We start from the raw sequence: 27,845 nt of genomic DNA, 5'->3' as shown, positions 1-27,845 counted from the left end.
CGAATTTTCAAAAACTTCTAACTGCAATCCAAACAAGTTGGGTTTCATTTGATCTGTAAAAAACCGTCACGTCGTAGCTGAAGTTTTCAAAGAAGTTAGTCTTTAAGACCAACAACGAAGTTCGCCGTAATCTGCTATTGGCCTTGGTGAATAAGAGTACTGCGAGTCACGCCCACTATTTGGTGAAATATTACAAGACCTCCATATAAATACCTATACGTTTTGCGATAAAGCTTATAACATGTCCGACAATCATCTTGGTATGAGACCAATTTGTCTCTGGTGCTCTTTGTTGAAATGAATGCGGTAGGTTACGAGCATTAAAAGTCGTATGCGCCATAAATCTCTTAAGAGAAACCGATATTTTTGGGGGGGTTTTCTTTGAACCCAAAAATTTGCTGTACTATTTTTATTTTACCAAAAATATTTGCTTTCTAAACGACAATTGCGCAAAGTTCTTTTTTTACTCATCTGACAGCAGAGCCCTGTTTTCTTTAAAATATCGTCTGCTTTGTTGTTTGGCATATGCTGTTCACGTTCCATGTGGTTGGCATTTTTTTTGAATTGACATTGTCCTCGACATTCTGATCGCTAATTGAATGGCTTTGTCCAACAATACAACAGCAATGACGTGCGCGTACTTCTTACAGACAAAGAAAAGATATTGCCGCATGTCGGTTAAGCCGGGACGAAAGTTCTGCGGGGAACATGCGTCCTTGGATGCTGCAAACCAAGTCTGCCCTACTTCCGCTGCTAAATATGCACGAACGCCCTGTCCCTACGATCCAAATCAGTAATTAAAAGGAACTAAATTTCACAATTTTAACATTTTTGTATGGAGAAATGGTTTGTTGTACATTAATGGGCATGTTATGGGTAGTCGCTGAAATCTTGATTTTATGGAAAGGAATAATACCCAAACATATCATGTTTTCAGTTCATGTTTTGTATCACAATTGACGAAGCACATGGAGAAGTGCAACTCGAAACCCAAACCACTGCCAGAATATATAAAGGAAAACATAAATGTCGTTGACAACAATGAGGAGATCAAAGTCAATCTTGGAACTCTGTCAGATGAGGAACTACTAGCCATCATTGCCCGGATTTCCAAGATCCATTCAGGTGGGTGTCAAAATTAAAAAAACTACTACCTATTAATACTGGTTTCTTCAACAAGTATAAAACACTTACACATCCATTGATGCTCTTAGAATTTGTGGGAGACCTGCCAGTGTCTGTTGGGCGTCATCCAGTGCTAGAACCCACACTTGCTTCGCTGACGGAGAGTCGAGGAAGTTGGCGTCACGTATTCCAGAGTTCTTCCATTCTTTACAATATGGCCAAACTTGGTGTTTTGACGTCTGGGGAAACGAGGAGCACATATGTCGAATTCGGCTCAGGCAGAGGTATTACAGTATTTACAGGACTTCTCGTTTCCACAATTTCATTACTTTTGTACGTTCAGGACAGTTGAGTTACGCGGTAGGTCAGGCGGTTAACCTGGAAACGGACGCTTTGCTGATGATCGACAAGTCGTCACCCAGGCATAAACACGACAACCGCTACAAGGTGGACGGGGAAAGCCATGCTTCCATCCACCGAGTACGAGCCGACATTGCTGATGTGGATTTGGGACAGGTGCCGCTCGTCCGCAACGACACAAAAAGGCTTGTCGGAATCGGCAAACATTTGTGTGGAGCAGCGACAGGTAAGTTAACGCTTGGTGTTTGGTTTGCAAACAAGAATAGCCAATTGACTTCATGGTTTTTTTTAGATTTAGCGTTAAATTGCCTCCATAGAGCCAATAATCCAAATGGATTGGTACAAGGAGTTTGCATAGCTCTTTGCTGCCATCATCAGTGCACCTGGCGACATTACGTCGGGAAAGCTTTCTTTAAGGTAATCGTTCTTTATGGATCAATATATTGTCTTTTGCTGACTGTCTAAATTTTAATATTCAAAGGAATTAAATCTGAGCCAGACGGATTTTGCTATCATGAGAGCCATGACGAGCTGGGCAGTATGCGGATCACGCCAGGCCAAAGAACACAGCGATCCTATTGGAGAGAATGAGGCCAAAACCAGCATTTTACCCGGAAGATACGCAGCCATGGGTTTGGATATCGAACGCCGGGAAAATATCGGACGCCAGTGCAAACAAATCATTGACCGTGGCCGAGTTGAATTTCTGTCTTCGTGGCCACTTCAGGCCAAGCTTTTGTACTACGTCGAGCCGGACATTTCTCCTGAGAATGTTCTCTTGCTTGCGCATGCTTCGTAAAGTCAATTTTTTTTAGGTAAATAGACATTCTTTTGAAAATTTTGACATAGTTTGCGCAGAACAAATCATCAGAATCGCGATTGCTGACTCTGCGGAAGAGGTGGGCCGGACAGCGGATAGGTTTGACTTCGCTGGAAGGCCGAATTGCGGCAGCATGTGCAAGTCCTGTTCAACATTTTTGCAAACGCTCGTCGGAAATTGGCGTTGCAGAGCGGATAAAGGACCGGATTGAGGGTCGAATTGATGTAGCCTAGCCAGAGAGTGATTTTGAATAGCGTGTCGCCGATGCAGTCCGGGCAAACGGCCACGACGAGGAACACTATAAAGTAAGGCAGCCAGCAAACCATGAAAGCGCACACAATGACGCCCAGTTGTCGAGCAGCTTTTCTTTCTTTCTGCGAAATCAGCACAGATGGAATGGCTGGAGTTGCCATTCCGCCCTGATGGTTGTTGGACTTTGTAGACTGTCTGCAAACTTGTTGTTGCTGTCGTCTGTTGCTAACTTTTTCGCTGTCTAATCGATGTCTACTTGATCGACCATCTATGACGTCGTCCACATACTCAACCTTGACTTGCACGTCGATGTAATGTGTTGTACTCTGCATCGCACTGTCCAATCCCCCATCACTTCCGTGCAGTTCCATTAATGTCAAGCTTTCGTAAAAATCTAAGATTGAACGGTCTGCGCGGAGCTTGCGAGACGAACCAGCTGCTTGTAGCGCTCCAGGCGAAGTCCTGTGACTGTACCATTTGAATTTCCCGCTTACGTGGTTCCAGCTTCGGGCCATTGTAGAAATGCCCCGCTCCAACACTCTCATATTGGACTGATCCTCGACGACATCGTCTTCCGTCTCCATAGCCTGGAGGCTTGTCGAGTCGCCGTGGTCCGAAACGATTGCAGGGGCTTGATGAGGCCGTCTGCGAGCCGTTGAAACTGTCACTTCACCCAAATCGTTACGACTCCGTTGGCGGATGGTGCGGAAGATTCGCCCATAAATGTACAGCATCGATAGCGTTGGCACATAGAAATTGGCTACAGCAGCCGTCACCTGTTGAATGGTATCGATTACTAATTGATTTACGACACTTGACACCCACATAAGACGGATACGACGTTTTCAACATCCACTTCAGACGCCTTTTAGATTGACGTCATCTCTTTAAATTGAAAAGCGAAAAAAAATGTTTTTATTTTTCTGCTCTTTACGAACCAGGGTCGCATTTATTAGGTGATTTTAGAAGCTGTCTGAGATCAACAGAAAGTAGATGGGTTTCCATTACGAATGTCATCGCTTGGCTGAGTTTTTCATTCGTATGTTTGGTAAGTTTTTTTCCGCCATACCTCGTGGGCTGTAAGAAGGGAACGCGTCACGACTCATGAAAGCCTTAAACGGAAAAAAGGTAAAGTCTTCTAAAGAGGAAGAGGAGAAAAAAAAAAGTAGCTACGTAGTGGGAGAAGAAAAAGGATATAAAGTTATGAGGCGGAAGTAAAAAAGAAACGAAAGTGCCTCTGAGAGCTATCTCATGTTCGTCTGCACGGATTTTTGTCCTGCAAGTTTGTCGGACGCTGAATATGTCTTTTTTTTTTTGTCGTAAGTTTCTAGTGTTTTACACACTTAAAAGAATGTGAGTTGCTTTCTTTTTATGAGAAAGCGGATTGACGCAAACATTCATTATAATTTACGTACATATTTTTCGAGTAGAATGGAAAAAGTGACATGGCAACACCGAGTTGACTTATGTTCTTCTTAATGTAAAATAATTAATGCATTTTTGATAAATATTTAAGCAGATACGTGTTTGGGATTTTACAGGTAAATTTCCTTTACTTTTTCATTATTATTTATAATATTCTTGAACATCCTAAAGTTTATTGCAAAGGCAACGTTGTTAATGAAATGTCTAGGACACATGTTCTGTGCCGTCTAAGATGAACGTTTCAACTCTGCCTCGTCACGTTTTCCCTCCAATTTCAAATGGCTGATTAGAGCTATTCCCTGTGTTCTACTCTAATTGTGAAAACGTTTTGCTCAAACTATTTCTCAAGACAAGGTTCTGCAATGCAAAGGTAATAACTACTACTTTATGGAATGTGAATCTGTTGATCAAGGAATATAAAAATACGTTTTGATTTATACTCCAGTGAACTGAAGTGGAGAAAGACAATGTGTGTTTGGAAAACTTTAAGCCAAGCTTTGTGAAATGCTTGGTAGACATGCATAAACTGAAGAGGCACACCCCATTGGCTCATTGCCAACATCAATAATAACCCAGCTTTCTTCAACAGCTTCCATCAAATTCATGAAGAATACCAAAGAGCTGAAAAGTACAGCTTATTTTTACAGAACCTCCTTCCATTTCCGTGGAGAAGTCATCTTCAATATTCCTGTCATGAAAACGTCAAGTGTACTCCAACAACTGGAACAAGTGGCCCTATCATCATCTACTAGGTAGGATCAATTCACTGACCATCATTTCCTTCTTTCTTTTATGGCCTACTAAAAAAACTGATAAGCAATAATGCCCCGATTGGCCATATTGCTTTTCAGTGGTGGGAAAATTGGATGAATGTTAAATGATATGTGACATAAAGTTTACACTATCTGTGATGAGTGCAATGGTAAAATGGTTCTTAAGTTTCAGCCCGTTTAGTAAGAAAACATGTTTGATTGAGTATTTTGAGCAACAGCTGCTCAAGGGAAATGGGTAGACTAATCTTCTCGAGTCAATTGTGTACATTTCATACACTGGCTGGGAAGTCAAAACGACGTGGTCAATTGGAATCCGATGGGTTTTCAATGGGAGAGGGGAGGGGGGGGATGTTTAACCATGCGGCAAGCTATTTCGTCCTGGAGTGCCAAAACGCTCAACCTCTTTCAACCAAACGCTGTGTAAAAGTGTTTGACGTCGCCAAAGGCGTCTTTAACTGATCGATTGAATCCACTTAACGTGTCCCGTTGATAGTTGATTTTTGTCAAATCGTGCTGTGCCGGGCGCTCGTCCGCTTAACCCGCAAGACAAATCCATTGTCTCGATATTGACGGAACGTGATTCAAAGGGAGCAAAAGCGTAGCCTTGTCACATTTCTTGATTCGATTGTCACACACAGCCGTCCTATTTTGTTCTTCATGTCCTCGTCACGCGAAATTAACGAGCATATTCTAGAAAATTGATTCGTTTTTTTTTCTTGTAGCGATGATGACGGCAATTAGAGCACATTTTTTTCCCCTTCATAAAATCCTTTGAAAAAAAAAAAACAAGAAAAAATGTGTTGAACTCACTTTGAAGGTGATGTTATCAGCGAATTCCGTGTCGCAAGAATCTGGCGATGAGTTGAGCTTGATTCCGTCCGTCATGCTGGACCATCCAGTGACGGGCAAAATCCATAGTAGGCTGAGTGTCCATGCGGCGGCAATCATGAGAAAGGCGCGTTTCTTTGTCCGCCTTCTGAGGTATTTTAGCGGCGATGTAATTGACCAGTAACGATCCAGACTGAGCACAAACAGGTTAAAGATGGATGCCGTGCTGGCGCAATAGTCGATTGACAGCCAAGCATCGCACATCCAGGCGCCAAAGTACCACCGATCTGTCAGTGTCAGATTTTAAAAGAATTTTGTTCTTTTAGGTGTTTTTTAGAAGAAAACTTGGGAAGAATTTGTTTAGCAGAAAATTCATCGCTGCTTTTCTAGAGATAGGGGCTAGACAGGTTTGGTTATTGAACTGGGAAAAAAAAGGCGGAAATTCAATTAACTGACAAATAGGCTACTGCTGTTTATCCTTTGGCCTTGCTATCGTGAGAAGAAATGGCTTTTTTCCCCCTTTGTATTGCGATGAATGGTTGCTGTAATCTTTCGGGTAGTTTAAGTATGGATTGTCTTTCTTTTTTCGTTCGGGATTGGAAATGCAAGATCTTTATTTAGTTCGTTATACCGACTGAAACATTTGTTATGGTTTCCATCTCGAGATTTACGTTTCTTTTTGTACCCGAAAGATTTTGTGTTAGCTTACGTCAGCTTAGATGAAGGCTATAATTACCTGTTAGGACGTAGATGGCACTGATGGGCATGACGAACACTCCGACAACCAAATCAGCAACGGCCAAACTCATGATGAACAAGTTGGATACCTTTTGTTTTTATTGAGAAGAAATTATTGGAAGGAAATGGGGGATGAAAAGGTTGACTGATTTTTTGGTTAGGAAGCGAGTTGTTTAAGACATTTTGATTGGTTCGGAGCTTTGCCCTTTTTCCCCCCCTAAAAGCTTATCGTTTGAAAATTATTGAATAAGCGAAGCTCCCATTTACGACATTGTTTGCATTTTGAATCGTTATGTGCTTCTTTTGTGTTTTTTATCGATCTGCTCTCTCTCTCTCTTTGACTATATTATTCCAGAGTTTAAGAGAACAAAGATTTCAGTTATTATTTCGATCTGTTTCCATTAAACTCCTGTTGGTTTTTCTTTGGGTGAGTGGGTGTCTGCTTGTTCGGAGCGTCACAACAGCAGCAACGATTTTTTAAATTTAAAAATAGAAGTGAGAAAAATCTTGAAATGTGAAATCTCATCCATTTTGGCTCTTGTTTTATAATTAAACATCAGGTTGCGTGGAAAGCCATGTTACCAAATGTTTGGAGCGGGGGAGGAGAATTACGCAGATGATGGAGAAGTGGTATAATTAATAATTAAGAGCCCTCCATCCCGGCGACAAATATCCGGCAATCACGCAAAGCGAAAAACGAATTTGAAAAATTGATTGCACGTACTTTTCTGAGACGTTTCTCTGTGCGGATCGCGTGGATGACCATACCGTTTCCGACGCAAGTCACCATCGCCAACATGTAGAGACCAATGCCCATCGCCACACGTGCCGCCAGTTGGACGTCGCCGCTAATAGCGTCCGTCACATTATTCAAATCTTTGTCGTTTAGACTTTTGTTGGTCACATCTTGTTTACTGCTTTCGCCTAAAGGAAAACAAAATTTTGCTATTGAAATGTTTGACATTTATCGCAATTGGACGTCCAGTTGTACGAAAAATGTCATAATAATTGAATGAAATTCTAGCTTTTATTGACGAAAATTTGTTGGACTTTTTTTTTTTTTTTTTTTTTTTTTTTGCCAATCATCGGTGTAAAGGAAACGGTACGTTTCTCCGGATGGAGTTGTTCCGTATCAACTGTCGTGCATCATATGACCGAAACTGGATCTCAGTGAACCGTCGAAATGATTCGGACAATCTATTATAGTCTATTATATTGTGATGTATATTGATTTTAAGGTCATTTCATTACTTGGCGAATGTCAGCCATTCTATTCGACATGATCGATTGCCTTTTTCTTTGTGCTGAAAAATCGCAAAAAAAAAAAAAAATTCCAAAGACATCGTATTGAAACTTGGTGATTCTTTTGGCGAATAGAATAGCGTCGTATTTGAAATCAATGTTGATGTTTACCTTCTGTTGTTGCCACTGTCGCAGGTGCAACAAGAAGTAGCGACTCGTTGATCCACGATGACTTCATGGGCGATCGATTTAGCGGGCAGCGAGTAAAGACAAGCGACCTCCCTTTTTTTTTATATCGAAAACCTGAAAACCATTATGCGATTGGTTAGACATCCAATTATTCACGCGGCAACAGCCACCTGGCATTGGCCAATATTTCTCTCCGTTAAAATTTCACGTCAAGGAAAACGTCTAAAACAGTTTCTGGAAAATTGAGTTCAGCCCTCATTAAGAAATGCCTTTTATTGACTTTTTAAAGCGGGGGGTGGGTCAGTGAAATGAAGGGCATCGTACAATTTAAAAGAATAACACGTTTGCGCAAGAACTTTTCCTTCGCATGAAATTTTCACGTTGATTTATTATTTTTAATTTGCAATATTCGTCAGGCCTCTTTTTTTTTTTGTCGGGGTGTATACCAACATTTGAAAGGGAAAAAATTTGAATAATCCGATTGTTTCACGTTCGGGCACAAACAGGCCGTGAAGATAACACAACAAAAACATGGTCGGAGACTCTTTTTTTCTCCTTGTCCTCCCGATTTAAAAGATGAAATCTTTTAACAATTTTTCTTTTTCTATTTACCCCCGGTCCGAATATGCGAAATCCATCCAGCGGTTTAGATTGACGAGATTCACTTGCCACTTGATATTCTTTTTTTTTTTTTTTTTTTTTTTTTTTTACTATCTCTCCGCTTTCTTTAAAAAAATACTAGTCGATGGAACAGCGATGGGTGAGAATCCGATTGAAGCTGGCGGACGACTGGACACGTTCCGCAATCGAAGGCGGAGAGAACTCTTTTTTTTCCGCTCTCGTCCTTTAGACACATCCTCCCCCCTCAGTTTAATATGATTTTGCCGCGTGCGCAGAGCGGCAAGATCATCCCTTTTTTTTTTCTCTTACCGTTATAACCAGAGAGACAGAATCCGGCTTAGAGTGGAACAACAACAGCCGACGATGACGTCCACCAACACAAATGACACAATAGTGTCAAGTTGATAACTATTTTGTCATTTTTCGTCCCCCCCAAAAAACAAGTCGACATTCTGTGCGTATTTGAGATATTTGCAAACGTCTCATGACTAACATTTGCGAGATTGCATCCGATCACGTCTCTTCTTTCTGACAGGCTTTGAAAAACTTTAATAAAACTTAAATAAAACAATTTTTTTATCGCCGACTGAGAAATGAAGGTCGCACTTGCAAATGTCTGGTGCAGTTGACGCGGAGAAAAAGTTAAGGCCGCTTGATGGGAGAGCTCATTTCCGGTTGATAGATTGTCAGACGACGATAAGCAACGAAGGATTGCGATGAAGCACCTCGCTGGTACGAATAAAAGAGCGGCACAAATGGGCGGAGAAGAGGCTATTGATTTCTTATTACATATAGTTGGACTGATTTGTATGCCTTCTGTTTTGGCAATGATTTCCTTTTGTTGGGTCCTCCTTGTTGGTTTTATGCAATGACTAAAAGAAGCGTTAACCTTGAATCAGGAAATCTAATCATGTCAATCTGTCCGGGCCACCGTCAAGCGCTGGCGTGCCGGACAACGTACCCTGCAGATAGTCGCAATCAATGCAGACGTGCGAGACTCTTTTTTTTTCTCATTTTATTGGCAACCTGTCCAAACAATTTGGCTTTTACTTTTTTTTTCCCAGTCGTGTGGCTTTTTTGATAGTCCGTTTTCGTTTTTTTTTTTTGTTTGTGTTTTTTATATGTGACCAGCTGTACTTAAGGAAGATAAGGGCCGAAGGAGGTTATACGGTCATAGAAATTCATCAGCATCAAATTTCCGGACTGTACCGATTTGTTGCTACGAACGGCCGAGATGAAGGGCATCCGCATAGAAGCGAAAGCAGTTAACCCGCCACGATCTTCGTTATATTTTTATGAGTTTTTATATCAACAGAGGCTGTTCATCCTTTTTACCTTTAAAAAAAAAAAATTGGGGATCATATTCTTAAGTTAGAAAAAACAAAAGAAAGGCCGGTAGAACTTGGAGAATTAGCTTTTTTTCACGGCCGGATGCATTGCGGAGCACACGCGCAAAAGAAGGGAATCGCCCGCTTGCGTATAACTCTTTAATTGAGCTGCCAAGTAGCCGCTACTGGCCGTGTGATGAGACACGGACTAACTGTGCGATCAAGTCGTTGGAACTTACTTCCGTCCTGCTCAGAAAGAAACTGTTTAAACCACGTGACAGTAAGCGGATCTATGCGTTCACTGCCTACTTCCGTTCCAATAGGTTGCTATCGTAACGCTGAGGCACTCGCTTATTTAACAGAGGCTCGCTATTATTTTGTATCGATTGTTTGGCATGTTTGCAGAGGGATGAAAACATCCATCGGGTTACATCTGTCAAAATCTAAGAAAAGAACACAACGGTGCGTTTTGTCGTCAAGATTCATCGATTTCCTATTTGATTTTGGTGAATTTGATTCTATGATCAACTGATTTATGTTGATGAATGGCGAATCAATGGCAATTGGCTTCTCCTATTGTGTCCGAAGACCAGTCGTTCGGCGATTCATTCTTTTCTTATTTTTATGTTTAGGCTTAACTGAGTCTTATAAATGGCCATGTAACAAGTTTACTAATTCCCGCCTAATCAGCACATAATAATCGGCTCGAGTCAGTCGTGCACGGCTTTTTTAAAAGCCAAAATCCCCCCTCCTTTTATTTTTATTTGATGAAAGAGTTTTTGTTTTACAATTGAAATGGCGTTAAACAGGCTTAAACGAAATGTGATTGAATCTTCGTGGCCAACTGGGGCAAAGGAATTCAATAAATCATTTGGGAAACGTAACGTTCGTTGTCCGTCTTCATCGGATGGAAAGCTGCGAACAATAGACAATGTCTCAGAAAATAGTAAGCAGGCCCAGTACGTTGTGTGTCATCATATGCATTGACTCACGTTATTCCAAGTCTTTTGATGTATTTTTTTAGCGAATCAATCAAAGACGGAAATTGTTTCCATCAGTCTAAAGAACATGCGATTGGCTTGGCGCTTTTTGGCCAACGCATTTCGTGTCTAATTACGCAACACACTATGTCTACAGAGTCAAAAAGAGAGATAGAGAGAGTCTATGTGCTTTGTAATAATACGCTTTGTAGCCTCGTACTCTGAGAGACTTGATTGTACATGAAGACAACTCGCCATCATAAAGCTCTGCGTGAGCAACTGATTACGAGTTGTACACACATATACGAGGCATGTTGTTTTGTGTCACTCTTCTTCTCGGGAGCAGAGCTATGACAGTACACATCCTAGGTCGATAACGGGGCGGGGGGATCCTTCCAGATGCGCTCGGATCGGTTCGAAACTATTTGAGTCGAATGGCAGCTGTTTGTTGACGGTAGGATGAAACAAAACATTTTGTGAAAATACGGATATTTTAAGAGCTTTATGCGAGAAAAAAAGATGTGTGATCCTCTCATTAGCGAATGATTGCACTAGGGAATTCCATGGTAAATCCATTGTGCGTAATGCTCCAACAGCTTTGGATGTTCGTCATCCAGCGGATGTCCTTAAAATAGTAAAACGCTCATTTTATGATGGACATTCAGTGGGCGTTGGATTGGATTTTAAAGAAAACGTACCCAAAGATTGACGAAGGTAACCCAATGAAATGCAATTGTTCAACTGTATGGCCAGCAAGGGATGGACGGCGGAATGATAAGTAAAACGACGGATGTACCAAGGCAATAAATAGGGCACGTCATTCTGATTATCGTGAATGCTTCCTCTGTTAAAGACATTTTTCTTTTTGAAAGACCAAGTTTGTACAACGGAAGTGGATCGATACGCACCTCAGAGTAAGGACACTACGTTCCGCGTAATCCGCTACGAAACGTTTCATGATCTCGAGGTTGGCCGAAGTTTGAAACGTTTCCGAGTTGACAAACAAAACGGGCTGTTGAATGTTTCGAGTTAGTTCTAGTTCGTCTTTTAGCGGCCACATCCACGCATCCATGGCCAATCCAATTCTGCGGTCAAAATGAAAAACATTGACGCGATAATTAGTGAGCCAATTAAAGCGATGCTACTTGTAGCGCTTGTCGGTGGCCAATGTTCTGAGCAGCGTAGTCGAACCGAAAGAATGTCCCGCAATGACTGGCGAGCTCAAATCCATCACGCTCTGTTCACGTTAAAATGACGTCAATTGTTTTATGCTCATTGCTTTGTTTTTTGTTTGGTTAAAAACCTTGAATGCTCCGAGATTCACTGAAGATTGCGGTGTGTGTTCAGTTCCCTCGTTGAGTTTGAAAAGCAAATCGAGGGTCTGACTGCATTCTCCGATGCGAATTTGTAATTGTTGTTGGCGTAATGGCATATCATCCTTTTCAAATTGCATTGGCTTGTAGGGAATCCATTTCATGAGAGGACCTTTATTTGCTTCTTTATCGATGCTGTAACTCATACAAGCAGATCCATCTCTATACGAATAGAACATGGAAATTGTTAGCGGTGGGATTGTTATTATTTTTAGAAATAAAAAAACCCACCTGTGTTCGATGGCTGCCACTATAAATCCATGGGAAGAAACATCTGAACAGAAAGTGGAATAGGTCGTTCGACATGCAGTCAGACCGTGTGAAAAAACAATGACGGGAAATTGCTGTTTAGTACATGGCTCTGCGTCCATCACTACAGGGATGTAAGGCTTTCCTGGATCAATTCATCAGATTTATTTTCCTGTTTTAAAATGGCAAATAATATTTGCTACCGAATGCCCATGATATGAGTATTTTGCCAAGCCGTGGGATCAATCTGCGAACGATTGCGTAACCCTCTACGTACTTGCGATGGGGTATCCAATTTGCCCATCGGGCAGAGTTTTCCTTTTTATAATTCATATTTATAAAAAAAAAGCGCGATTTTTCGTGATTTCTTTATGTGCTATCCTACATAGATATTTTGGAGGTTAGTAGGATAAAAGAGGCGCAGTAAACAACCGTCTTCTACCACATCGGTACAGCCAACCACAAATTTCCCTTTAATAAGTTCAAATGTTTTGATTTTCTCTTTATTGAAAACAAACTCATTTTGATTTTACCTGAAGGAATCGGCGTGTGCGTCTTGCCGTTATAAGAATAGGGCACTTCCATAGTTACAAATTGTTTTTCTAGGGAGAAATAACAACGAAATGATACGAAAGAATGCGATATTGTAAAGCTTGTGCGGAATATCCAACGTCGCAGTCTAGGATATAATTGAATTTCACTATAAACTGCCGAGTATATCTCGTGTTCGTTTTAGGTGTTTAATACGTTTAAAGCCAAAGAGTAGGACGAGTCAAATTCTTTCATTACGTCCGACTTCATGCACTCATTTGTTTGATGTGAAATTAAATTGATTAAGCACTTTGATTTAAAAACAGATTGAATTTCGATATTTATTCACCAAACACTCACCTTTCAGTTTATGTATTAATATTCCAGGGTCTCCGATGTTTGTTTCACGAGATGCGCGGTGCCCAGTTGCGGTTGGACTAAGTCGTCAGAGGTACTCTCAGTTTGGGAATAAATAATCAAACGAAAGTTTATGATTTCACATCTATTTTTTTTTTACAGTAGGCAATTCCAACATTCTCTTGGCCTAGTCTGCCGTTTTTATTGTTGGTACTGCTACCGTGAAGGACACGAAGCCAAATTTATTTAGTCAACAGTTTGGATATCAGGTAACGAATGTTTCATTGGTCTGCTGGTTGTTTTATACGTGATATTTTAAACGACAGGAAAGCCAAAGTGAAACACCTGTAATATTTGGTGAAACTTTTACAATCAGATGATTGTAACAGAAAGGAAAGGTTAGTTCTAAAGTAAATCAACTTTAAAAAAGCAGTTTTTAACATTTTGAATAAAAATAGAATTGCCTACGTGTTTCGCGGAAACGTCGTGGATTCTCCAATCGGCCACCTGCGGTTGGATTTTTCATTTATGGTAAGCCCAAAATACTCTTACTCTTTTAGTATTTCTTTGAATTGCGTCAGGCCCGGGTATAATTTTAATCACAAAAATGAGTTTGCATACGCCAATTAGAAATTCAAATTCAACGAGTTTATTTGTTCTCCCACGGCTGAAAGCAGCTTACATGTGATTAGGCCTCTCAAATGGCACTGTGAAAGACGATTATAACATCGGATGAGACGGGCACAAAAAATGGGGGGGGGGAATGCATTATTGTCTTAGCCATTTTCCATTATTATCAAGAAACAAAAACAATTTGCATTTTTTGTGAATAAGAAATGAGCCGCTCGCGTAAATTTTTAGCGACAGCTTTCACTTGTGATTTGACTAGGGAATTCCTTCGTCGACCAAATCCGCGTGCAGTTCCACCAATTTCGAAAGCTCTTTGTCCACTGGATGGCCTGTTCGATATCACGGGTTAGTGAGTGCGTGAGTTGGTGACATTCATAGGCGTAAAAACGTACCCAAATGCTTGCGCAAGTAGAGGAGGCTAATTCGGTTGTTGAGTTCGATGGCCACCAAGGGATCGATGGCCGAGTGATATGTAAAACGGCGAATGTACCACGGTAATAAGCAAGGCACGTCATTTTGGCTGTAGTGAACGCTACCCCTGATGCGCGAGAAAAGAAAAAAGAAAATCAATTTTTTTCTCTCGAGAGGCGATCGATACTTACTTTAAAGTCACGACGCGACGCTCTGTGTGATCGGCGTCGACAATGAAAAGTTTCATCGTGTTCAGATTGGGAACAGTTTGAAAACCTTCCGAATTGATAAACAAAACGGGTTGGGCTATATTTTGAGCCAATTCGATTTCGTCTTTGAGTGGCCACAGCCACGCGTCCATGGCAAGACCAACTCTGCGATTTCATAATTCATTTAATGTTCACGCCCAAATGGCCAATCTGAACACCTACTTGAAGCGTTTGTCGGCGCCTAACGTGCGTAGTAGAGTCGCCGAACCAAAAGAATGACCCGCGATAATAGGCGAACTCACATCCATGATGCCCTATCGATTGAAAACATTTGTTTATCTCTTCTTGTTTAACGTTTTATGGGTTACCTTAAACATGGCGAAATCTATCGTCGGTTGAAGGGTGTGTTCAATTTGGGCGCCTTCGTTCAATTTGAAAAGTAAATCAAGAGTTTGACTGCATTCGCGGGTACGAATTTGCAATTGTTGTTGCCGGAAGGCGAGTTCCTCGCCTTCGAAAGACGTCGACTTGTACGCGATCCATTTCTCGACCAGCGATTTATTGTTCCCTTCACGTTCCAAATTATAACTGAGGCACGCAGACCCGTCTCTGTTCAATTGGCCAAACTTCACGTGGATAAAACGCATTTTCTTAATCATTTTATTTAATTCTTTTACGAATCGCACCTGTGTTCAATGGCTGCCACGATGAACCCATGGGAAGCCATGTCAGAACAGAAAATAGAGTAGGTCGTTCGGCAAGCTTTCAGACCGTGAGAAAATATTATCACGGGGAAATTTCGTTCATCCGATGGATCAGCATCTTCCACTACCGGAATGTACGAATTTCCTGTTTATAAATTCATTTGATTCCATTAAAATAGAAAGGGGAAAGAAACAAATTTTGGCTTCTGGAGTACCGAACGCCCATGAAATGAGTCTTTTGCCCAGGAAATAAATTCGGAATCCACCGGCCTTAGTGAAACCCTCGACGTACATTTCGTGGGGAAGGTATTTTGCCCAGCGGGAAGAGTATTCCTTAAAAAATGGCGAAATAAAAGCGACTTGTTAAAGCAATGAGTGACGTCACCTACGTAAGGATCTTCTAATTTCGTAGGGTAGAAAATGCGACAGAACGAGCCATTCTCCGTGTCCCCCCCAGTCATCATATCAGTGCAACCGACGACGTATTTCCCTGTAACACCCAAAATAATAATTTTTAATTTTTTTCAAATTCTCAAGAAACGATTTTTCAATTACCCGAAGGGATTGGTAGATGCGTTTTGCCATTGTAACAATGCGGTAATGCCATAACGGTAGCCTCTTAATCGCCTTTTCCTGTTACACAACAAACACTAGTTAACGTAGTCAGATTTGCACGTCAAACTTGTTACAGTCGCATCCTTTATTCAGTGATCTCGCATCGACGTGTATTCGCCGAATGCAACTCAAAGCGAAATGACGCGCTCTTTAAAAACGACTTTCTCTTGCTCATCCGTACTGAAAGCCCCGCAGGTAAAATGTTAAGAGGAAAAAGGTGTGCCGACTTTCAGTCGTCTGCTGAGTTCTTGTGTGACCCAATAAAATGGGAGATACGATAGTCACTGGCGATTTCACCAGTTATTGGAACACATATTTTTTTTTTGTAGAACTGATTTGTCTTACTTTGTTGTGAGATCTCGTTGATTAATCGTGCAGGTTTTTGAAGCGAGTTTGAAGTCTGGAGATGTATTTTTTTTTTTAACGTTGAAGTCTGAAGGCCTGAGCTGCACTAAACCAAAGTCGCTTGTGGAATGGTGAGGACGTTCAAATTAAAAGCCACGGGGAAAGTTTTTGCGAAACGAGTCCCGCCCCAGCAACTAAACCTCGTTCACCTTGTAGACAACCTCTCGAAAACGATAATGAAAGGGGGGGAAAACGATAGCGACCTGTCAGTGCAGGTGAATATTGTTTATACAATGTGAGACTGTGTTGCCAATTGATTGGAAATCGTTTTGGGTATTTTATTTGTTCACATGTCGAATGGCGAAAACTGGTTTAGGGCGTAGTTAGCAAAGAATTCAATGTCGTCTAATTATGGAAAAAAAACTTGCGTATTCTTAAAATAACCCGTCGCGTTTCCTTGCTTTAAAGGAAAACAGATTTAAGAAAATTGTTTTTCGTCATACAACGTTGGTCGTTAAGTCAATCATTATGATTGTTTTTTTCGCTGCATGCTTCGCATTGCACCGTGGTACTAAGATGTAAGTAATCGAGCAGGTGCAGGTAGGATCTAATTTACGGCAGACGGGGTTTCACGCATTGGGCTTCCTGTTTTCTCAAAAAATAATCATGTGGTGGAACGTTATTTTCCTTGTACATGCGCCTATCCCCGAGAGAGAATAGTCGTCGAAGCTACAGCTGCCTCTTTCATAAATTCGAGGGAAATGCTGCCGATGAGAAAAACGGGGAAGAATAACGCACAAAAAAACCAAGAAGAAACAAGACTGAGATATAGAGTTGCGTAAGCCATTTCATTATTGCAAAAAGAAAGAATTTCATCTATTCTAAGTAACGAAAGTGTGACTGCGTCGGATCTTTTTGTCATCACAACGGCTTTCGTTTGGCTGATTTGACTAGGGAATTCCTTCGTAGAACCATTCGCTATGTTTCTCCACCAGCTTCGAATGTTCCTCATCCACTGGATGGCCTGTCGTAAAGAACCGTTTACATGTTTCTTGTTTTGTTTTTTTGGCAGATGCAAATGAAAAAAGAACGTACCCAAATGTTTGCGTAGGTAGAGCATTGTGATGCGGTTATTCAATTCCATGGCCAATACGGGATCAATGGCCGAATGAGATCCTGTTAGACGTCTCAGGTACAAAGGTAATAAAAATGGTAGATCAACTTGGTTCTTGTGGACGCTTCCTCTAAAGTAAAAATTAAACAAAAAATATTGTGAATGCGGGTACGCCGAGTGCGTCAATTTACGAAAGAGGCATACTTCAAAGTAACTACACGACGTTCAGTGTGATCCGCATCCACAGTAAAGCGTTTCATGGCTTTTAAATTTGGGGCAGTCTGAAAGGCTTCCATGTTGATAAACAAAAGCGGTTGTTCGATTTCTTGAGCCAATTCCGGCTGGTCTTTGAGCGGCCACATCCAGGCGTCCATTGCCAATCCAATTCTGTGAAATCGTTAACATTTAGAGGTCATTATTTTCGGCAACATAAGCGCAACCTACTTGAAGCGTTTATCGACGGCTAATGTGCGTAAAAGAGTGGCGGAACCGAATGAATGCCCGGCAATCATCGGTGTACTCAGATCCATTACATCCTGTTTGTTTATTTTTTCCAATCTTTCCTGTTAGTGATAACCTTTGAAATTTGTGTGTGATAAAAACCTTGAATGCTCCGAGATTCATTGATGAGTACAAAACGTGTTCCAGTTCGACTCCTTCGTCCAGTTTGTAAAGCAAATCGAGAGCTTGACTGCATTCTCGGGTACGAATTTGCAATTGCTCTTGTCGTAAGGGCATATCATCTTTTTCGAATTGCATCGGCTTGTAGGGAATCCATTTTTCGACTAGACCTCCTTTAGCGTTTGGTTCTTTTTCAAGGCTGTAGGTCATGCACGCGGATCCGTCCCTATAAAAATAAAAGAATGGTGAACTCGTTGAAAGCGGAATGCTATCGTACATCTTTAAAAAATAACCTATGTTCAGTTGCTACCACTATAAACCCATGGGAAGAAATATCTGAGCAGAAAAAGGAATAGGCTGTTCGACAGGCAGTAAGACCATGAGAAAAGACAATCACAGGAAATTTTTGTTCTGTACAGGGCTCCGCATCAACCACCACAGGGATGTATGAATTTCCTGGTTCAAAAACATAAAAATTAATTGACTAGATCTTGTACTATACACACTATTTTACTACCAAAGGCCCATGATATTAACTTCTTGCCAAAAAAAGGCATGATGCCTAGGACTGTCGTGTAGCCTTCTATGTACTTTTCGTGTGGGAGCCAGCTTGCCCAACGGGTGGAATTTTCCTGTGGAAAATTTTGAACATTACAAATAACCCTGGAAGGTTAGGCAATAGGTATATTTTCTCATTTACATGGGTATCTTTTAGTTGACTAGGGTAGTAAATTCGGAGGAAGCAACCATCTTCTTGACTAGGTCCAATCATTAAATCAGTGCAGCCAACAACATACTTCCCTTTTAATGAAAAACCATTTAATTTGTGTCAAAATAAATTTATAGATCAATTTTTTACCAGTTGGAACCGGTACATGTTTTTTTCCTTCGTGACAATGAGGTAATTCCATGGCGTTTCGATAAATTGTTAAATTTCCTACTACAGCAACCGAAGCAAACTGGCGCACAAGCGCAAAGGAAGTGACCGTAATGCGCATGGGACATGGAAGTTTGTACTTGTCGTGTTATCAACGTTCAGGCGCCGTCCTTAATCGATAACACCAACGAACTCGGTTTCCATATGATATGTACTACGCTTAACCTAACAGTGAGCCTATCGTTTGCCATTTGACGTCGTCTGTGTATTATGTAAAATGTATTCCCCCATTGCAGACGACAAAAACAGTTGTTGACATCCACGAATCGTTACGGACATTTGTTCCAGCTTGACAACGGTGCCTGTCAAAAACCCACAATGCCGGGAAACTTCCGAACGGATCTTGATCCATATCAGTCTGATATCCCAGAAGTTTGCTTTTCTCAAGTGACTGCAGCCTTGAAAGCAAGACTGAAATTAGGTAACGAGCAATTGAGTTTTTCTGTTTTAAAATATTGAATTTCTATTTTTCCAGATAAAAATAAAAGTTTGGCTTGTATGGTGGTTGCAGCCACGTCTCAGGGAAACATTCTGATATTTTTTCAACAAAAACTTCTAAAATGTTGCCAGCTTCCCTTCAGAGACTGTTCTGAAATTTTGCTTTACCACAGCTTTCAGTTCGGTGTTACTAAGGAATTTCTCATTGCCATTTCCTGTACCAAAGGTTGTGTTATTATTGACCTCCAGACTTTATCTGTAAGTTAAGCACTGTCTAGTCTGTATTAATTTCATATTTATATATATTTTTTAATATATCATCTTAAGGTCATCAAAGCATGGCCTGATGCAAAACGAGTTGAAGTCAAAGATGAAAAGTTGCTGGGGTACCCTCAAGTGGTTCTCCATCTGAATCACAATGAACTCCAACAGGAGAAAATCATTGTAACTCATGAATCTGATTGGGAGGTTAAATTCAAAGATGATCCCCCTTTGTTGGAAGGTGAATCGGCTCTAAACAGTGTTGCCCAAGCTTTGGAAGCTCAAGCAAAAAAAGCAAATGAAAACCTCCTCCTCCTGGAAAAGCAAATTTCATTCAGAAAATCCCTGGCCATTCGTGCCTTGACAGCTCTGAATGACATTGTTACAGCTAAGGCAAACAATTTGCAACCTGTAGGTATTCTTCATATTTTTGTACATACATTTAGTTGTGTGCAATTAAACTTTATTATTTTATAGCCGTCATACACGACAACGTTAGAAAAAGGAGATTCCATAACACCTGGAACTGAAGTTGCTCAAGTAAAAGACTTTATCAATCCTGTAGAAACATCTGGATTGTGGCAGTTTCTAGATTGCATGACGAATTCGTGGGTTATAGGTAGTGCATTTACCAACATAAGTGGAAAGTACGTAGTCCAGGTTGCCTTGGGTCGCCAAAAAATCAAAACTTCTATTAATAAGTTATTACTTAATTCAGGACATTGTCTGACATCGCGTGCTATTTCGTACTACTGAACGAAAGCACAGACTATCGTGTTGATTATTATTACACGGGCAAAATTGCGAGGAATGTGCCAAGTCCATCGACTGTGTTCTCCATGCAAGAACTTTTGGAAACGTCTAAATCATTCAATGGAAGACTGGATCACAATGCCTGCCTGATCGTTATCGGTATTTTTATTTTGTTACTTGGTGCTATATTTTGTTCCTACATTAACCAGCTCTCTAAATAGTCACGACGTCAATCCCAAGATTCGTGGATATTGAGGAGGAAATGGGCAGTCTATTGTTGACGTGTAAATTATCTAGCGGCCCCGCTCAAATTTTTCAGTCAAGTTTGGGTAATGTTCGATTGCATTTTAGTGATCTAGGAAGTAAGAATATGAATTTCTGTCCGACAACAGTAGGTAATGAGGTTAAACTATTTTCTTTTGAAAAAAAAAAAACAAAAAACTCAATTCGCTTTTCCAAGTTACAGACCCGATGTCCCTCCGGAGAAATATTTTTGGGATGTTATCACTTTTAACGGCGGAAGAGGACGCAGTGGTATCAACAATCGTCTCATCCGCGTTCCGGAGTTTCAGAAAAGTAACTCAGCAGCTGAGCATGGATTATTGGACATCTATGCAATGCTTCTACAATCTCGGAGTGTATGGGCATGTTTGTATCCTCATGCTAGAGAACAATGCCAATAGTGTGAAGATTAAGGTTCGCGCCCAGTCAGAAAGAAAACTGCAATGGTTCATTCGTCACTTCAAATCTGCTTTGCCAGATGATTGCTCATTCGCCCAAGCAACTGTTGGTGCTCAAGTTGTAGAACAGAAATTTCCAGCAATGAATAACCTGAACTTTGCGGTTGCCATGTTATCGAATGCAGAAATTGTAAGTGAAGATATCGTAGTACTACAAGAAGACACGGCCCCGGCACTCGATGCTGCTGTAGAGGAGATTCGTAAAGAGTTTTTGAAAAAGCAGGGCAAGTTTTTAGGAATAAGCAAGGAACGCTCTGGCAACATAAAAATTTCCACTGAACATTATCGGCAATTACAACGTTGCTGGTTTGACTGAAAATTGCACATAAATGTATTAATTTAGCTCACTGTAATCCTGGAATATAACATGCGTAAAACATTGCGGAATAAAGCGTTGGCGAGAGAAGCAATCAGTACTCCAACTTGACGTTAACCTCATTCTCGGTAAGGCGACAATCGTTAACATGGAAAGCTTCTGGAATCCTAAGGGACGAAGAAAACGGTAAATTGAATCCTTTAATTTTTCTTTTGTCTTAACTAAAACCCTTACATCTGTAACAGTTCTAATCCGCCAACAAGAGTTTCTCCGATGGAATCAGAATCCATTTCGACACCGATAGCATACTCTTTGCAATGTTTGAATTCGCAGTTGCTTATCTGGATACGCGTTCCTTGCTCTGCCTGAAATCAAGAATTGGTTTTCAAGACTATTTAGCGATACAGGTTTCATCAGGCTTAAAATGCAGACTTACCAATATTCCAATATTGCATGATTCGACTTCCGAAGAAGAAAGAAAAACTTGGCCCGTGGCTCGCACACGTAGGCCAACATCGAAGCTAACGATGCGAGTTTGTTTAAGTACCAGTCTTCCTTGTGGCGCAACGTAAAAGCCCTTCCAGGAACCGACATCGTTTTCACCATTTTTCGTTTCGTCAAACAAGCTCGAACCTCTCAAGGTACAATTTTCCATTGACACGTTTCCCTGTAAGCCAAAAGTTCCATTAGTCCACGATACTTTTTGTTTGATGAAAGCTTTTACCTTTACGGCAATTCCAGACTGTTTATTGTTGACTAATAACGTGAAGTTCTTTAAAACAACATTTCCGTCATCAAAAGTTAGACCCACTTCTATATTTGAACCAGGATGGACAACGATATCTTCTTTTGCGCCAATGCCTTAGAAGAAAATAATAATAATAATCGGAATGTGAGTTATTAAGAGTGATTAAGGTACTTAAAAACGCATCTTTTTATGATTCTATTACCAATTAAAGTACCACCGTGACGAAATGAATTTACATTATACAGATTATGAATTCCTTTGGAGATTACGATAACATCGTCGACTCGGCAGTCATCCAATGCCGTTTGTAAGGATGGATAGCATCTTAAAATAAAGATATGAAATGGCGGGTTAAACAATTAAACAAATTAATCATATATATCATACCTGATGTTCAATTGTGGGCTAAATTCTGACTCCAGACGGTTCAGAGTTTGGTGAAGGCTTATACATGTTTGATCCTGAACTACCAACAAAACTTCTGGGTCTTTGTTTTGTTTCACCCGAGTCACTTTTGAGCCAAAGAGAAGCATTCTATGACAAGGTATAATTTTCACTTTTTGTTTTATAGGAAAAATGTATAAATGAAACCTGGTAGAAGGGTTCAAAATAATCTCAACATCCTGCTGTATCTGTTCTAGTTTTGAATTCAGCTCAGTGATACTTCCAACCACTTCATCCTCCATTTCCTCATCACACAATTCAACTTTAAGGGCCATTTCCTGCAATTTCTTCTCTATTTCATTTGCTTCTGAAAGAAGGTAATGGTATCGTACCACTGTTTCCTGATTCAGCAAGCCTGATCTCAATTCACAGAACCTGCATGGGCAAATTGAATGACCTTACTTCAAACCACTTGATAATATTATTATGTAGGATGAGTTACATGCCAACTCGTACAGGAAGATGAAACTGAAACCAGTCTTCCTGAACATCACAATCCCAAGGAAGCAGAAGGTGATTGTAGAAAAACCTTATCCTTTGAATGGCATTATGAGTCACTTCAATAGTGATGGCATCATTTTCTTGATGTTTTAAGGGGTGGAGCTCAGTTAGTAGGACTGTTTCTGTGCTTTTCTCTTCGTTCATTTCATTCACAATTTCAACTAAGGCTTCCAAAGACTGATAGTCCACATTGTTTACCTAAAAAATGACACATGGGGTAATTAGTGAAACAACAGGCACACTGATGTTCAAGCAAACCTCAACTAACATGGGACTCTTAAATTTTGCTTTCAAAGATGAACTGGTCTTGGAATCAGACATCCACAGAGCTTGCCATCCGACAGGTTCAACTGCTTGTTCAGCATAGTAAACTATAATTTGCTGTAGCTCCTGACCTTTAATAAAGTCATTCTCTGGATTAAAGCATCTTTTAAGGTCCTCTACTATTTCTGCAGCACTCATACGACAAGAATAAGTGTCAGGAAGTGTTTCCAATATATTGGTCTTCTGAAGACTTTTGATAGGATGGTCCATTTTAAGCAATGAGTATATTGACCTACAATATAGTAGATCGTTAAAAAACCTGGTACCGTTCACAAAATCTCGAGAGTAAAATAACGTTTTACCTATTGACTAAGAAAAAAAAGATCAACGGTTGGTGTTGCTCTTTTTGGCCAGATCGTTTGAAAATATAGGCGGTGCAGATAGCTGAAGCAACGTTGTCAAATTGGATTTTTTGGTTACTACTCAATTGTGATCACTTGGCAAGTATGGCAACTAAGAGAGTAAGAGCATGGTGTAGAAGGATGGTGAAACAACTCTCCATTCTAAGGCCTATCTCGAATGAAGCCTGTTTCAGAGGAGGTGGGTGTGGCCTAACTGAGGTTAGATATAGCCGACGCCACCATCGGAACTACAGTACTTAGAAGTACTGAGGAGATATACTAGTATCGTGGTAGGAGAGTAATTATAAATTCAGTGGTCTAATGGATAGAACACTCGATTATAGTACGGGAGTCTCGAGTTCGAACCCAGTATAAATCTTTCTTTTTCTCCTTTCCTAACGTAAACTGACCACGCGCGGCGCGTGTACAAACAACAAGTACAAACAAGATTTTTTTCCACTTCTTCCACATTTTATACGAACTAAACATAAAAATACGATAATATAACTACACAAAGGTTAGAAGTTAATTTTGATATGTAACAGGTAATGGGATAAGGTATAATGGGATTTTTCAAGTAGGTGCAGCCTTTACCTTTTACTTCAATATCAGCCACTAGGCGTCTCTGACAATATATAACCTAGACCCCAAACAGGCTTCAGCCGAGATAGGCCGTTATAACGAAGAGTTGTTTCACCATCCTTCTACACCATGGTAAGAGGCCTGTTAAGTTAAGTTGGCAGGTTTTCTAGAATTTTTTGGCTTGCTGTTTAGCTACAACACGATAGAAAGAAAGAAGTAGTAAGTCTGTCTGTCTGTCTGTCTTTGCTGGCCGCTAAGTGAGTAGCACGTGGTTGAGAAACTAAATTTTGCTTGTTATAGCTCCATTTAAAAGAAAAAAAGGTAGAGCGGTTAACGACTAATGTCGCGGCAATTAATTAGACTGTTCTTTGGAAAACATTTATATGAGTCAACTCTCATTGTGTGTTTAGAGGGTACGTCAGTTGAAATGAAAACTTTTTTACAGTTCAAATAATACAACTCGCGTTGTCAGGTTCTATTGAGCTGAGAAACAATTTTCGGAAACTCGAAGAGTAAACTAACCTTATCCTCTCGTGGCAGTCCATGCTTGCTAAATTGGAAAATGTTAACTGATCTCTCACAAACTTCGTTGCTTCCAAAGCCATGTGCACTTCAAGAAGTTTTTACTTATACCTAAATTTGTAATTTATTTTGTTAGGTTTTACAGAAATATAGAAACATTCATTTACATTAAGAAAATTCAATTTCAGAAGTGCTCAACCATGCAGTTAGGCTTTGTACTTTTTTAAAAATTAGAATTAATGAAATAAAACAAAGCTTGTCATTTCAATCATTTCAGGATTGTGGAGACAAACATTGTGGTTCCAGCGGTTTCCTTATATAGGCGAGTCGTTTAATAATGCTTGGTGTTTCAACTATTTTTTAAAATTATTTTTAATTAAAATTTTTTCATTCACGACATTTGCAGGTTCTGAGCAGTGAGAAACGATTGTTGCTGATGTTGAGTTTTGTAACGGTGGACCCCACAGTTTATGACAGAAACAAGTAGGACAGAAAATTCCATCTTCATCACTAACAAAAGAAAAAGGGAGGTTTGCATTTTAAGATTAGGTTAGAAACAAAACAACAATAAAACCATTTGCTGATACATTGTTATCACAAATAGGAGCAGTACATATTGGCAGCCATGTAGCTTTGTATTTGCTTTGAAGAATTTCTTTCCTTCTCTGGTGATTGGTTGGTAATGTTGCCCATTCTATTGTTAACTTTTTTCTCTAGGTTAATGCTATAAAACATTTATTTTAGGACTTTGAATACCTCCTATCCTTATGGCCATGGAACACTTGACATTGACTCCATTTACACTTGCAGAAACAAAAACGAACATATTTGCAACAAGTATTTTTTGTGACCACAAAACAAAAAATTATGAGTTTTTTTTAAGTATCTATATTTTGAAGACATCTAGCGGAGGAATTGCTTGTTACTGAGTACCTACTGAACTGTCAATTTGTTCGTTGTCAGGGGGCTATATCGAGTTTGGTTGCCATAATAATGGTTGCCTCGCGAATTGGAAATGCTTTGCCGAATCCCAGGATATCGCCAAGTGTGCCACATTGTCATAATCGTTTTTCTTCTTAGGATGGTTACCAATGAGCAGTTGAATACTAAAAGGTAAAGGCACAAGTTCTTGGTGAAAACTTGTTGTGCAGCATACCACACCATTAATAGCTTATTGAAAAGTTCTGTTTACTTTCTGCTTTGTTTCCAGGTTTTGTTTGATATGCTGTATTTAAAGAACTGATGTTGGCACCAGCTTGATGGGAAAAAGTAATTTCCAATGTGGTAGGAGATTTATCTAGAATTGCATTAACATTCTAGTTAAACACGAGAATTTTTCTAGGGCACAGGAAAACTTGGATTTATTTGGTGATAGAGTCGGATGGTTTTCCTGAAGTTGCAGTTTGAAATAACCTTTCAAAGCCTAAACTCATCTTCGTAGAAAGGGACTTGTAAGTAAACACGAAGCATTTTCTGCTCTTTTGCTAACTATATCTAACCTACATAATTTTCTGTTCAATAGTTAATGTATTTTTTGTTTTTTTTTAATAAAGGTGAAAAGTAACGCTGGCTCTAAATGTTTTTGGTTTGGGGCAAGACGTTGAATAAATTGTGATGATTGGATGGACAACATGGAATTCCTACACTTTATTTATTTTCCCCAAACTGGTATTTAAAATTCAAAAATTGAAGTGCATATCTGGGCTCCCTTCCTTTCCGTAGCCCCGTTTCCCCTTGACTCGTAATAAGCCCGTAGGGGGTCATGCCCCTACTGTACGGTATATTTAAAAATAACATATACCGAGGTTTGGAGGGCTCTGGCCGGAAAGGGGACGTGGGGGTCCGCTTAGTCCGATGATGTGTTCACGGAGGGCGACGTGGCTACCCACAAATCCGAACTAAAGGTTAATCGCTCCTGTAAAAATGTTCCAAATCTTCAGCTCTTCTTCCGGCTTCTCTTAGCCAATCACCGGGTAATCTCCCCGGTTGGTCAACAAGGCAGTGTCTCCCCCTGCCTGGGTTGACGGCAACTTTTGAAAGGGCTATTGTGCCTTTTTAAAGTTGCAAAAATAATTCTAATATGCAGAGAATTGTCAATAAAAATCTTTTTTAAACAAATTTTTTGAAAATCTCTTATTTTTTGTTGACTTGGTGTTTGCATGTTGTCACACGTCTTCTAGTGATCCACATTGTGTTCACCATTCTGGGATTCGAACCTCGTACACTTCACATCACAGTTGAACGCTCTACCACTGAGCTACCATCATCTCTACAAACAATAATTCACATTGGAAAGCGTATCTACTTATGAAGTACAAACAAATATATTAATGAAGAAATTGTTTAGTAGTTAACGTTGTAGTTGGCTAAATGGTAAAGCATTCGACTGATATGCTAAAGGTCAAGGGTTCGATTCCCAATCCAGTTCATGTATATACTCGTAAATAAAAACAAAATTCATGTGAAAGTGAAAAATTTTTATTGTCCCTCCATCCTCCCACAAATCCTCCACTAATATTTACATCTTATAAGACAATACAATACAAAACATACATACATAAATAATTAACAGGTTGGCTGCCACGCCACTATTTCTACAGTCGCTACGTCGCTATCGTAGGGATAGCGACCAAGGGGGCCGGGTGGGCCGGGCTGACACGATGATGAGACCTTTACGGGAATGCACACCCCAGGTCTCATCAAGCGCATCGATCAAGGGAATCCCTTTGGTGCATTGCCTAAAGGCCTTTCGGCCAATCTTGGGCAGTGGCGCTGCTCCACCCCATGGCAGATAGACCATGGAGCAGAACAGCGCGGCCCGTCCCTGTCAAGCTAAAAAAAAAAGGGGATCAAGGGGCGTGGCAGCCAACATGTTAATTACCTTAACTAAACAATTACACGTTATAAAATACAATGATACCACAAAGATGAGGATGAGGCGATGACGATGCGATGACGAGGCGATGACGGCACGACGGGCGAGGCGATGACGGCACGACGGGCGAGGCGATGACGGGGCGACGGGCGAGGCGAAGACGGGGCGATGGGGGGAAGCGAAGACGGGGCGATGGGGGGAGGCGAAGACGGGGCGACGGACG

At 40.4% G+C, this 27,845-nt stretch overlaps 8 protein-coding genes and 1 long non-coding RNA gene across 11 annotated transcripts in view; 4 read left to right on the top strand and 5 right to left on the bottom strand.

The window, feature by feature from the left end:
* The first annotated feature begins 80 nt into the window (after window positions 1-80).
* Window positions 81-2,325, top strand: LOC130700072 (tRNA:m(4)X modification enzyme TRM13 homolog). 3 transcript variants are annotated; one of them, XM_057522080.2, is made up of 6 exons: window positions 81-182; window positions 938-1,125; window positions 1,215-1,409; window positions 1,469-1,711; window positions 1,778-1,902; window positions 1,967-2,325. In XM_057522080.2, exons 2-6 carry the CDS (start codon window positions 969-971, stop codon window positions 2,282-2,284), a joined length of 1,038 nt encoding a protein of 345 aa, XP_057378063.1. In that variant the 5' UTR covers window positions 81-182; window positions 938-968; the 3' UTR covers window positions 2,285-2,325. The 3 variants fall into 3 exon arrangements, with proteins under 3 accessions (XP_057378063.1, XP_057378060.1, XP_057378062.1); XM_057522077.2 differs by lacking the exon at window positions 81-182 and adding an exon at window positions 436-793; XM_057522079.1 differs by lacking the exon at window positions 81-182 and adding an exon at window positions 821-846.
* Window positions 1,964-7,845, bottom strand: LOC130700063 (D(5)-like dopamine receptor). The gene is made up of 5 exons (XM_057522064.2): window positions 7,735-7,845; window positions 7,046-7,245; window positions 6,320-6,410; window positions 5,566-5,870; window positions 1,964-3,333 (listed from the first exon to the last, which is right to left on the bottom strand). Exons 1-5 carry the CDS (start codon window positions 7,799-7,801, stop codon window positions 2,353-2,355), a joined length of 1,644 nt encoding a protein of 547 aa, XP_057378047.1. The 5' UTR covers window positions 7,802-7,845; the 3' UTR covers window positions 1,964-2,352.
* LOC130700103 (uncharacterized) lies at window positions 4,214-4,734 on the top strand. Its single transcript, XR_009003652.1, has 2 exons — window positions 4,214-4,352; window positions 4,428-4,734. It is a non-coding gene; the product is annotated as an uncharacterized LOC130700103 (long non-coding RNA).
* A 2,675-nt stretch (window positions 7,846-10,520) lies between the features above and the next one.
* LOC130700074 (platelet-activating factor acetylhydrolase-like) lies at window positions 10,521-13,257 on the bottom strand. The gene is made up of 10 exons (XM_057522082.2): window positions 13,195-13,257; window positions 12,837-12,905; window positions 12,689-12,774; window positions 12,507-12,621; window positions 12,286-12,448; window positions 11,985-12,216; window positions 11,827-11,918; window positions 11,590-11,766; window positions 11,380-11,525; window positions 10,521-11,306 (listed from the first exon to the last, which is right to left on the bottom strand). The coding sequence occupies exons 2-10, from the start codon at window positions 12,886-12,888 to the stop codon at window positions 11,233-11,235; spliced, it is 1,137 nt and encodes a 378-aa protein (XP_057378065.1). The 5' UTR covers window positions 12,889-12,905; window positions 13,195-13,257; the 3' UTR covers window positions 10,521-11,232.
* Window positions 13,258-13,824: 567 nt separating this feature from the next.
* Window positions 13,825-16,284, bottom strand: LOC130700491 (platelet-activating factor acetylhydrolase-like). The gene is made up of 10 exons (XM_057522544.2): window positions 16,106-16,284; window positions 15,701-15,778; window positions 15,535-15,635; window positions 15,361-15,478; window positions 15,128-15,290; window positions 14,810-15,050; window positions 14,664-14,755; window positions 14,424-14,606; window positions 14,214-14,359; window positions 13,825-14,150 (listed from the first exon to the last, which is right to left on the bottom strand). Exons 2-10 carry the CDS (start codon window positions 15,750-15,752, stop codon window positions 14,077-14,079), a joined length of 1,170 nt encoding a protein of 389 aa, XP_057378527.1. The 5' UTR covers window positions 15,753-15,778; window positions 16,106-16,284; the 3' UTR covers window positions 13,825-14,076.
* A 650-nt stretch (window positions 16,285-16,934) lies between these two features.
* Window positions 16,935-18,838, bottom strand: LOC130700490 (platelet-activating factor acetylhydrolase-like). Its single transcript, XM_057522543.1, has 9 exons — window positions 18,700-18,838; window positions 18,541-18,641; window positions 18,358-18,472; window positions 18,134-18,296; window positions 17,823-18,066; window positions 17,664-17,755; window positions 17,424-17,606; window positions 17,201-17,349; window positions 16,935-17,129 (listed from the first exon to the last, which is right to left on the bottom strand). Exons 1-9 carry the CDS (start codon window positions 18,836-18,838, stop codon window positions 17,056-17,058), a joined length of 1,260 nt encoding a protein of 419 aa, XP_057378526.1. The 3' UTR covers window positions 16,935-17,055.
* LOC130700488 (uncharacterized) lies at window positions 18,824-21,346 on the top strand. Its single transcript, XM_057522541.2, has 8 exons — window positions 18,824-18,948; window positions 19,014-19,198; window positions 19,253-19,473; window positions 19,543-19,887; window positions 19,954-20,123; window positions 20,195-20,388; window positions 20,451-20,624; window positions 20,696-21,346. Exons 2-8 carry the CDS (start codon window positions 19,096-19,098, stop codon window positions 21,283-21,285), a joined length of 1,797 nt encoding a protein of 598 aa, XP_057378524.1. The 5' UTR covers window positions 18,824-18,948; window positions 19,014-19,095; the 3' UTR covers window positions 21,286-21,346.
* On the bottom strand, window positions 21,274-23,687 carry LOC130700489 (protein nessun dorma-like). The gene is made up of 10 exons (XM_057522542.2): window positions 23,605-23,687; window positions 23,237-23,534; window positions 22,920-23,176; window positions 22,625-22,852; window positions 22,421-22,567; window positions 22,236-22,357; window positions 22,010-22,146; window positions 21,722-21,952; window positions 21,520-21,650; window positions 21,274-21,452 (listed from the first exon to the last, which is right to left on the bottom strand). The coding sequence occupies exons 2-10, from the start codon at window positions 23,510-23,512 to the stop codon at window positions 21,380-21,382; spliced, it is 1,602 nt and encodes a 533-aa protein (XP_057378525.1). The 5' UTR covers window positions 23,513-23,534; window positions 23,605-23,687; the 3' UTR covers window positions 21,274-21,379.
* A 923-nt stretch (window positions 23,688-24,610) lies between these two features.
* LOC130700344 (ran-binding protein 10-like) overlaps window positions 24,611-27,845 on the top strand; it is a 34,525-nt gene continuing 31,290 nt past the window's right edge. Inside the window, exon 1 of the mRNA XM_059496650.1 lies at window positions 24,611-24,625. The gene's annotated coding sequence lies outside the window, so the exon portion shown is untranslated. The remainder of the gene's footprint in view (window positions 24,626-27,845) is intronic.

Source organism: Daphnia carinata, chromosome 8 (genome assembly GCF_022539665.2).
Source record: "Daphnia carinata strain CSIRO-1 chromosome 8, CSIRO_AGI_Dcar_HiC_V3, whole genome shotgun sequence".
Classification (NCBI taxonomy): Eukaryota; Metazoa; Arthropoda; class Branchiopoda; order Diplostraca; family Daphniidae; genus Daphnia; species Daphnia carinata.
This window is presented reverse-complemented; position numbering and strand designations above follow the sequence as displayed.

What these genes read in the sequence shown, in the direction of transcription:
- LOC130700490 (XM_057522543.1), bottom strand. Translation starts at nt 18,838, where the DNA reads ATGCGCATTACGGTCACTTCCTTTGCGCTTGTGCGCCAGTTTGCTTCG. An exon ending in ACATGTACCGGTTCCAACTG is followed by an intron (nt 18,642 to 18,699) that starts GTAAAAAATTGA and finishes TTTCATTAAAAG; the next exon opens with GGAAGTATGTTGTTGGCTGC. An exon ending in CGTCGTGTAGTTACTTTGAA is followed by an intron (nt 17,350 to 17,423) that starts GTATGCCTCTTT and finishes TTTTTACTTTAG; the next exon opens with AGGAAGCGTCCACAAGAACC.
- LOC130700063 (XM_057522064.2), bottom strand. Translation starts at nt 7,801, where the DNA reads ATGAAGTCATCGTGGATCAACGAGTCGCTACTTCTTGTTGCACCTGCG. An exon ending in GACAGTGGCAACAACAGAAG is followed by an intron (nt 7,246 to 7,734) that starts GTAAACATCAAC and finishes GTTTTCCTTTAG; the next exon opens with GCGAAAGCAGTAAACAAGAT. An exon ending in TGCCATCTACGTCCTAACAG is followed by an intron (nt 5,871 to 6,319) that starts GTAATTATAGCC and finishes TGACACTGACAG; the next exon opens with ATCGGTGGTACTTTGGCGCC.
- LOC130700072 (XM_057522077.2), top strand. Translation starts at nt 600, where the DNA reads ATGGCTTTGTCCAACAATACAACAGCAATGACGTGCGCGTACTTCTTA. An exon ending in TGTCCCTACGATCCAAATCA is followed by an intron (nt 794 to 937) that starts GTAATTAAAAGG and finishes TCATGTTTTCAG; the next exon opens with TTCATGTTTTGTATCACAAT. An exon ending in TCGGGAAAGCTTTCTTTAAG is followed by an intron (nt 1,903 to 1,966) that starts GTAATCGTTCTT and finishes TAATATTCAAAG; the next exon opens with GAATTAAATCTGAGCCAGAC.
- LOC130700491 (XM_057522544.2), bottom strand. Translation starts at nt 15,752, where the DNA reads ATGGCATTACCGCATTGTTACAATGGCAAAACGCATCTACCAATCCCT. An exon ending in GCATCTACCAATCCCTTCGG is followed by an intron (nt 15,636 to 15,700) that starts GTAATTGAAAAA and finishes TGGGTGTTACAG; the next exon opens with GGAAATACGTCGTCGGTTGC. An exon ending in TAGATTTCGCCATGTTTAAG is followed by an intron (nt 14,756 to 14,809) that starts GTAACCCATAAA and finishes TTCAATCGATAG; the next exon opens with GGCATCATGGATGTGAGTTC.
- LOC130700074 (XM_057522082.2), bottom strand. Translation starts at nt 12,888, where the DNA reads ATGGAAGTGCCCTATTCTTATAACGGCAAGACGCACACGCCGATTCCT. An exon ending in GCACACGCCGATTCCTTCAG is followed by an intron (nt 12,775 to 12,836) that starts GTAAAATCAAAA and finishes AACTTATTAAAG; the next exon opens with GGAAATTTGTGGTTGGCTGT. An exon ending in GCCACCGACAAGCGCTACAA is followed by an intron (nt 11,767 to 11,826) that starts GTAGCATCGCTT and finishes TTTTGACCGCAG; the next exon opens with AATTGGATTGGCCATGGATG.
- LOC130700488 (XM_057522541.2), top strand. Translation starts at nt 19,096, where the DNA reads ATGCCGGGAAACTTCCGAACGGATCTTGATCCATATCAGTCTGATATC. An exon ending in GAAAGCAAGACTGAAATTAG is followed by an intron (nt 19,199 to 19,252) that starts GTAACGAGCAAT and finishes CTATTTTTCCAG; the next exon opens with ATAAAAATAAAAGTTTGGCT. An exon ending in AGGCAAACAATTTGCAACCT is followed by an intron (nt 19,888 to 19,953) that starts GTAGGTATTCTT and finishes ATTATTTTATAG; the next exon opens with CCGTCATACACGACAACGTT.
- LOC130700489 (XM_057522542.2), bottom strand. Translation starts at nt 23,512, where the DNA reads ATGGACCATCCTATCAAAAGTCTTCAGAAGACCAATATATTGGAAACA. An exon ending in TCACGGTGGTACTTTAATTG is followed by an intron (nt 22,147 to 22,235) that starts GTAATAGAATCA and finishes TTTTCTTCTAAG; the next exon opens with GCATTGGCGCAAAAGAAGAT. An exon ending in GGATTAGAACTGTTACAGAT is followed by an intron (nt 21,453 to 21,519) that starts GTAAGGGTTTTA and finishes TTCGTCCCTTAG; the next exon opens with GATTCCAGAAGCTTTCCATG.